We start from the raw sequence: 8,867 nt of genomic DNA, 5'->3' as shown, positions 1-8,867 counted from the left end.
ACAATGAAGCGACTACGAAACTTCTCATTATAATGTCTTCGGATAATCACTCTGTTCTTTCGGTTAATAACTGTAAAGTTTGATTCGTCACTAAATATTATTCTTTTTAGTTCATAATTAGTCATTTTTAAAATAGCTCTACAAAATTTGATACGTTTTAACCGATCAATTGGTTTAAGCAGTGGTTTTTTAGCAGCAACGTAGCAACAAAGTTTTCGATCAATCAATCTTCTATTTACAGTTTGTCTTGAGATATGATTTTTTAGAGCCAAATTTACTTCTTGTGCAATCTCTTTGGCTGAGTATTTAGGGTTTTTTCTTGCAATTCTATAGATACTATTATCATCAGTGATACTTGTTATTCTTGGTCGTCCAGATTGGTCCTACAATACGTTGTTTTATTTCAGAGCTAATTGATTTTTTTCCCATCTTATTGGTCAAATTATGGACAAAATTTAAGCGAAAATTACCAAGTTTATTTCAAATGAGATAATACATACTATGTATATCTTAGAAGCTTTTGTTCAGTTAAAATGTAAAAATGGATAGTTAAATTTACTTTTTTAGTAAAAATTTGATGTCAAAAAGTAAAGAGCGGCAGTTAAAAGACAATAGAAGTGCAAGTGTGCTAAACTTATGAGCAGCTTTTTTACACCACTTTAATTAGCGGTCTCTGTTTAAGTTAAAAATAGATGGTTAAATTAACGTAATTTTTTTTTCTTTTTTTTTTTCTATATAAGGTATGTTTTAATTAATTGTAAAAAAAACAAACTGAAATGGCATTAGAAGTTTACCACCTAAAAATTCAATTAAAAGAAGAAAAATGAAACTTAAATCTTATGTGTGCTAAATTTTTGAGCAACATTGTATATATAACATATAAATTTACCTTATACAATTTTTGAGCAACATTGTATAAAGTAAATTTGATGAACATGAGAATTATTTATATATTTTTGTTACTATGTTAAATATTTGTAAAATATCAACTGGAGTCCCTATGTGTTTTATTGACATATTTTATGGTATGATTTTGGCGTCGCATGTTATTTATCAGCGAAATACAGCCATTATTACATGATGTATACCTATAGGGGTTCCTTGATCTCTCTAACATGGGGCTGGTTGATCTGAGGATCAAGGTGCCCCATACTAAAATTATAATAATACATGTTTAATTTGATCTGGTTTTTGTGTATTTGATTACATTAAAATAACTGTTTCTAAAAAAATTCACTGTTAGTGAATTTTTTCAGAATCTCCAGGAAGTGCGGGAACATCATCAGTTTGGTCCAGAAAGCATTTACAATGTAGACGAAACAGGTCTAACAACCGTACAAAAACCTGTCAAAGTTATTGCTAGTAAAGGTGTCAAACAAGTAGGTAGTATAACATCGGCAGAAAGAGGAACTCTCGTGACAGCTTGCTGTGCTGTAAATGCGATCGGCAATTCGATACCATCACTGTTCGTTTTTCCGAGGGTGAAGTTTCAGGATTTTATGATCAAAGATGGCCCATCTGGATGCATAGGATTTGCTAATTCATCTGGTTGGATGACATCAGAGATCTTTGTCGAATGGTTAAAACATTTTATCAAACATTTGCACTGTTCGAAAGAGTCCAAAGTTCTTCTTGTGTTAGACAACCACGAGAGTCATATATCTGTGGCAGCCCTCGATTTGGCGAGAGAAAACGGAATAACTATGCTTAGTTTTCCACCACACTGTAGTCACAAGCTGCAACCTTTAAACAGATCTGTGTATGGGCCTCTGAAGAGGTATTACAATGCGGCATGTGGCAATTGGCTAGTCAGCAGTCCGAGACCGATGACTATTTATGACATTGTTCCGATTGTGTGTGAAGCATAAGCTTTTACAAAATCAAACATTGAGTCAGGATTTAAAGTTGCCGGAATCAAACCATTTAACCCGGACATTTTCACAGATGACGAATTTCTGGCAGCATCAGTGACCGATTGTCCAGAACCTACTCCTCCTACTGTTGAACATCCAGAAATCATTGCAGATATTGCAGAAACTATTGTATCGAACCCCGATGAAAATCAGCAGGAAATGGCTAGCTTGGATGAGCAAGACTCTTCTAAATTAGCAGGACCATCTGTTGCCGAAGCAGGATTATCTGTTGCCGTAACAGCAATCCGGAATGTCATAACACCTGAAGTTCTGAGACCCTTTTCGAAGGCTCCAGCCAGAAAAAAATAATTTAAAAGTAGGCAACAAAAAACAAGTATTTTGACAGACACTCCTGTTTGAAATGAGATTTGTTTAGCAAAAGAAAAAAACAAAACAAAAAAACCAACCAAAAAAAAAGTTTCAACTGTTCAGAAAAATTTAAAAAAGACCACAACAAAACCTAAAACAAAAATGTGCTCCTACAAGACTTCAGTTTGAAGAATCCAATGATGAGTTTGAGGAAGAGTTGAGACTTCGAAAGATAAAACGTATCAAGAAAAAAAATGCTACAAGTGCAGCCGTTGAAGACGATGAGCCAATGGAACTTTCCGATGATTCTGATAATATTGATGGCCTACCACCGCTTGAAAGTGATGACAGTGAAAATGATCTTGACGTGATATCTTCTCAACAGATAGTTGAATCATCAGACCTGAACTTTGACTTTGATGCACTGAGTGTGGAGAATTTTGTTCTCGTTAAATTTGATACGAAAAAGAAAACGATTCATTATGTTGGACAAATCTGTGAAGAAGAAAATGTGCAAATGCTCAAATATTTGAAAAGAGAAAATTTAAAATCATACAAATTCATCTCTGTCAGTGAGCAATTATACGAGTTTATCAGAGATGATATCGTCTGCAAGCTTCCTGATCCAATGCAGCATGGTGGCATGGCTCGTGTCGGTCGACATTTGATTTTCGACTTAGGTTTTTCAGTTTTTGCAAACATTTCTAAAGATTTCTAATGAAAAAACTGTTGCACTAAACTTTAAATGTGAACCTCTCAGCAGAAATGTGCAGAACTATGTTTTTTAATTATGCTTTATTGCCAACATTTTATTGATTTTGTAAAAAACTGTTTATAGGATCAAAGTGCCCCATAGTGCAGATCAAGGTGCCCCATATACGGGGCACCTTGATCCTTTGTAGGTGATGTTATAAAGTTGAGTTTTAGCTTACTAAATATTATTTGTACCAAAAATAGCTTGTTGATTTAAATAAAGAATTAAATATTCTTTTTAAAATATTGAAAATAGTAGTGTTGTCTGCAACGGTTTTCAAGTAATCAACCATAAACCCTGAAAAGGATCAAGGTGCCCCTATCTCCCCTACTGCATTTAAGGATCTAATGTAAAAAATTTATAGAAATTTTCTTATGCTACCTCCTCACTTTATTGTATATATGTATATTTATATATATATATATATATATATATATATATATATATATATATATATATATATATATATATATATATATATATATATATATATATATATATATATATATATATATATATATATATACATATATATATATATATATATATATATATATATATATATATATATATATATATATATATATATATATATATATGTGTAAATATATATATACATATATATATATATATATATATATATATATATATATATATATATATATATATATATATATATAATTATATAAACATATTCAATATATGTATATATATATATATTTATCTAAACATATATATATATATATATATATATATAAATATATGTATATATAGATATATATATATATATGTATTTTCATATATATATATATATATATATCTATATATATGTATATATATATATATATTTATATATATATATATATGTATATACATATATATATATATATATATATATTTACATATATATAGATATATAGATATGTATATATATATATTTATATGTATGTATATATATATACATATATATAGATATATATATATATATATCTACATATATATAGATATATATATATATATATATATATATATATATATATATATATATATATATATATATATATATATATATATATATATATATATATATATATATATATATATATATATATATATATATATATATATATATATATACAACCCGTAGATGTTGTCCGAAAGTTTTTTCCATATTTTGTTGACAAAGTAAAAATTAAAATGCAAGACTGGAATTATTTTTTTTTATTAATTGAGAGACTGCCTGCCCCAACCAAACCCTCAGTCGATGTAGCAACACTCCCTTGCGGGTCAGGCTAAAAGATAGTAGATGTAGCAGCACTCCCTTGCGGGTCAGGCTATTTGTCAGTCGATGTAGCAGCACTCCCTTGCGAGTCAGGCTATTTGTCAGTTGATGTAGCAGCACTCCCTTGCGAGTCAGGCTATAAGATAGTCAATGTAGCAACACTCCGCGCATAATTTACAGTAAAAAAAAATTAAAATAAAACATATTATTAAAAAAAATAAAAACATTGTTTATATGGTTAAAAACATTCAGAATGTTTTTAAAACATTCTGGTCAATTAAATTTGCGCACTCTATTGTATATATCTATTGCGCACTCCTTCAAGTGTACAAAAATATTCATGGTAATACAAAAGTATTTAGTTAGTATATACATATATACACTTATGTATGTATGTATGTATGTATGTATGTATGTATGCATGTATGAATGTATGCATGTATGTGTGTATTTATGTATGCATGTATGTATTTATGTATGTATCAATGTATGTATTATGTATGAGTGCATTTATATATGTATGTATGTAGGTAGGTAGGTATATATGTATGTATGTATGTATGTATGTATGTATATATATATACATATATATATATATATATATATATATATATATATATATATATATATAGTATATATATATATATATATATATATATATATATATATATATATATATATATATATATATATATACATACTTACATACATGCATTCATACATTCATATATATATATATATATATATATATATATGTATATTTATGTATGTATGCATGTATGTATGTATGTGTGTATATATGTATGTATTTATATAATATAGATACATACATTTGTATATAAAATTTGTATAAATTCCATCTATGATATCACCCGTTTTACACATTTTATTTAAATAAAACAAGTTATTTTTAACTTAAAAGTTTAAATCCTTTGTCAACATAGGATATACCAAATATTTATAATATACATAAATATGAATATATATTATAGTATACATAATATACAAAGATAAAGAATTATATAAATATGGTTATTGTCTTCTAAAATCACCATCTTTTGGAAAACCAAATTGATTCAATGAAAATATATTGTTAATATTTAACTGTATATTTTATTTGTCAATATAACTTCATTATAAAATAGCTGCTTGACATTGGATTTTCAAGTCTCTCAATTTACGCGATACTAATAAACTGTTAATAGACTTAACTCTTCAGTCTAGTAACTTAATCATATAGAATATATAAGCTAATATAATTAATTTTGGATTTAAGTTATTAAACATTTAAATATTAACGAATTTGTATTTTAACTTGCCTCACTCTACGTCACTTTTTCAACAGAAGATTGGCTTTAAATTTTTTTTTTTAATTATTAGACTGGGCATGCCTAATGCCATATCCAGTAATTTATATATCTATGGTATACACATATACATACCTACTTACATGTACACACATAAATACATACATACAAACAGACATACATACATACATACATACATACATACATACATACATACATACATACATACATACATACATACATACATACATACATACATTCATACATACATACATACATACGTACTTACATACATACATACATACATACATACATACATACATACATACATACATACATACATACATACATACATACATACATACATACATACATACATACATACATACATACACACATACACAACCAGTTTCTTAAAAAAAATTATTTAACCTGGTTCTCTAAAAAAGTGAAATTTTTATGCAGAAAAAAAGTTTTATACAAAATATTTTTTATTTTACATTAAAAAACTATTGTTTTAAGTAAAAAAATCTTAAATTGGTATATGAAATGATAATTATTTTTGATTTTAAAAGAAGCAAAGTTATATAAAAAGTTTCCAACACAATCTTATAGTTTTTTATAAAATAATTTTAATAATTTTTTATCAAAAAATAACATAAATTTCTAAAAAAAAACTTTTTTCTGTAGAAATTTATTCAAGGATTGCAAGCAATTGGAACTATCTGCTGAAAGTGCAGAAGTTGTAGATGAGTGGAAAGCATCCCTTTTACGAATTGGTGTTTATCCTGAACGAAATGTAGCTGATGATAGCATAGTTGATGTATGAACTATTTTTCTATTTCGCAGTTAATTTTTTTACTTGCTTTGTAGTATAATTGAATAAGTTTTATATTTTTTATTTTAGAAAGGGGAACTTGGCTCAATGGATCCACTCATGGAGCGTCAAGTCGAAACAATCCGAAATTTAGTTGAGTCATATATGAAAATAATTTCAAAAAATATTCAAGATGTTATACCGAAAGCCTGCATGTTTTTAGTTGTCAATGCTGTGAGTCATTTTCAATTTCTAAATATTTTTTGTTTTTTAATTCACCTCCCCAAGTCTCCAGAAGAGGCCACTCAGTCAAAGAGGCTTTAAAAAATTTAATTTGTATTTCGTGTTAATGGTTTAAAATTGTTTGTTTAGGCAAAGATGTTTGTATCACAAGAACTACTTGCTTATTTATACGCCCAAGGAAATACAGTGAGAAGTATTTTTTTCTTTAATTTCCTCTCTACATGGATTCACTCACCGTGATTTTCTACTTTTAAGTTTATGACAATGTGCATTGTATGTGTGTATATATGCTATCAAAAATTATTATGCTATTTAACATAGGTAAATTGATCAATACTTTTTTTTATGCAAAAGAATGCCATAAAAATCTTAGTCTATTTACTTTTTGCACTGCGCTTTCCAATACTATATAATATAAATTGTGCTGCTCACCTTAACACAAATAATTCAATACGTCTCGTACAATTCTGATAGTTTGATTTAATGAACAAATAAAATTTTGTTAATTATTATTATTGCGTTAAAAGCTATAATTTACCAATTCTGGATTTCCTATGGGATATTTTGTGATTCGGAAATCGACACAAAAGTTTTGGTTTTGCAATAAAAAAATATGTAGCAATGTTATTTTTTTTTAAGAATGATTTGATGCATGAGAGTGATGAAGAAGTCAATCGCCGAAATGAAATGTTGCGCATATATCAAGCCAGTAAAGAAGCTTTAAGAATTATTGGAGATATAAGTCAATCAACAATGTATACGCCCACGCCACCACCTGTTGAAAATAGTATGGAAGTCGATTATTCGACTAGGTTGGTTTGTTAGTAACCATGCTTTTAAGATCAAATTGTTTAAATATCAATTGATTCCAAACATTAAAAATGCACAAATTATTTACATTATTAATGTTCAAAGTTTTGAAACTTAGGTAAAAGATTATGTTGATTCATATTTTATATGTACGTTTATACTAAAGTAGAAATGATATGTTATTTAGTCAATCAGCTTCTGCTTACAAACCGTCTATGCCGACCCGGCCAGTTTCAGCCTCTATTGCTCCACGACCACAACCAGATAACCCATCTGTACCTAGGTAAGTTTAATTGTTCTTTAATGTCATCCGGTTTTTGAATCAGATTCATTAGTAAACTTATAATTGACATCATTTTGTTTAAATAAAAGAAATAATTAAAGTGATATTAAAAAAAAAAGAAGTAGTTCTCGATTGCTCTAATTGTTGGATCTCGATTGTTTTATAATTAAATTATTGTTTCTCATGAGTTTTTTTCAGATATAGTTCAGTTAATTTTTCACCTAGGAGACCTGCGCCTACTCGTCCGGTACCTTCACAGCCGCCTCAGCCACCTCAGCCAGCACGTCCTCCCCCTGTACCAAGTCGCCCAAGTTAGCAACACGTTCAACTTCATGGATTCTAATTTTGTATGCCTGTTATTTACGCTTACGTTGTATATAAAATTTAGAGTTCTTTTAATGCGTTTTATGCGTTGTGTGATGAAACATTTTATAATATAAAACATAAATATTTTTTTTTATATAGATTCACACTAACAGTCAATATTTAACAAAAAAAAAATCGACAACAGTCAATATTTAACAAAAAATTCGATAAAAAAAGAACCTTGTTTAATAATCTTTTTGTTTTTTTGAATCTTTTTTAACAATTTAGTCGTGAACACGAACATGCATTTTCAACAAGTTTCTTTGGTGCATTTTGTTTAAATTTAATAATTTTATTTTAAGTAAACTTAGTAGAATGATGTTTACTTCGAAAGTCGAATTATGATGTGAATACTAAGAATTTTGTATAACGTATAACTTTTTATATCAATGTTTCATTGTTTATTTGTTGGGTATAGTTCAAATAAAGTTTCGTACGATGCACTAAATCAAGTAGTTGTTTATTTTGCCAAGTTATTTTTTACTAAAAAATCCAAAAATTATTTACAAATTAGAGTCTTGAGTAAAGTCTATCATTTTACAAACAAAAATTTTTGCAATCGGAGCCTGGAAACTTCAAATTTGGGAACAAATTTACTATAAGACCCTCAGAACAAAAATATCCTTTACCACTGTAAAAATACCGCCGTCCAGCAAAGTTATAATAATTTTTAACATATTTTACACAAGTTCGTTTTGTAAACAAGTTCATCCCAAACAAAGTAGTTCAATAGATTAAGGGCAGGAGATTTTATCGGCTAATGTTTTTTTGTCAATTACAGCT

The 8,867-nt window shown here is 27.8% G+C and overlaps 1 protein-coding gene across 2 annotated transcripts in view; it reads left to right on the top strand.

Annotated features, from left to right (window-relative positions):
- LOC100199205 (dynamin-1) overlaps nt 1–8,532 on the top strand; it is a 42,076-nt gene extending 33,544 nt beyond the window's left edge. The window contains exons 15-20 of one of the 2 annotated variants that reach the window (XM_065791725.1): nt 6,256–6,388; nt 6,473–6,616; nt 6,755–6,811; nt 7,265–7,437; nt 7,623–7,718; nt 7,947–8,532. In XM_065791725.1, the coding sequence (XP_065647797.1) occupies nt 6,256–6,388; nt 6,473–6,616; nt 6,755–6,811; nt 7,265–7,437; nt 7,623–7,718; nt 7,947–8,034 (691 nt within the window). In that variant the 3' untranslated portion in view covers nt 8,035–8,532. Of the gene's footprint in view, nt 1–6,255; nt 6,389–6,472; nt 6,617–6,754; nt 6,812–7,264; nt 7,438–7,622; nt 7,719–7,943 lie in introns of both variants that reach the window. The other variant, XM_065791724.1, reaches the window with a different exon arrangement.
- Nucleotides 8,533–8,867: the final 335 nt, after the last annotated feature.

The sequence above is a fragment of the Hydra vulgaris genome, chromosome 02 (assembly GCF_038396675.1).
Source record: "Hydra vulgaris chromosome 02, alternate assembly HydraT2T_AEP".
Classification (NCBI taxonomy): domain Eukaryota; kingdom Metazoa; phylum Cnidaria; class Hydrozoa; order Anthoathecata; family Hydridae; genus Hydra; species Hydra vulgaris.
The sequence above is the reverse complement of the archived record's forward strand: the minus strand, read 5'-3'. Positions and strand labels throughout refer to the sequence as shown.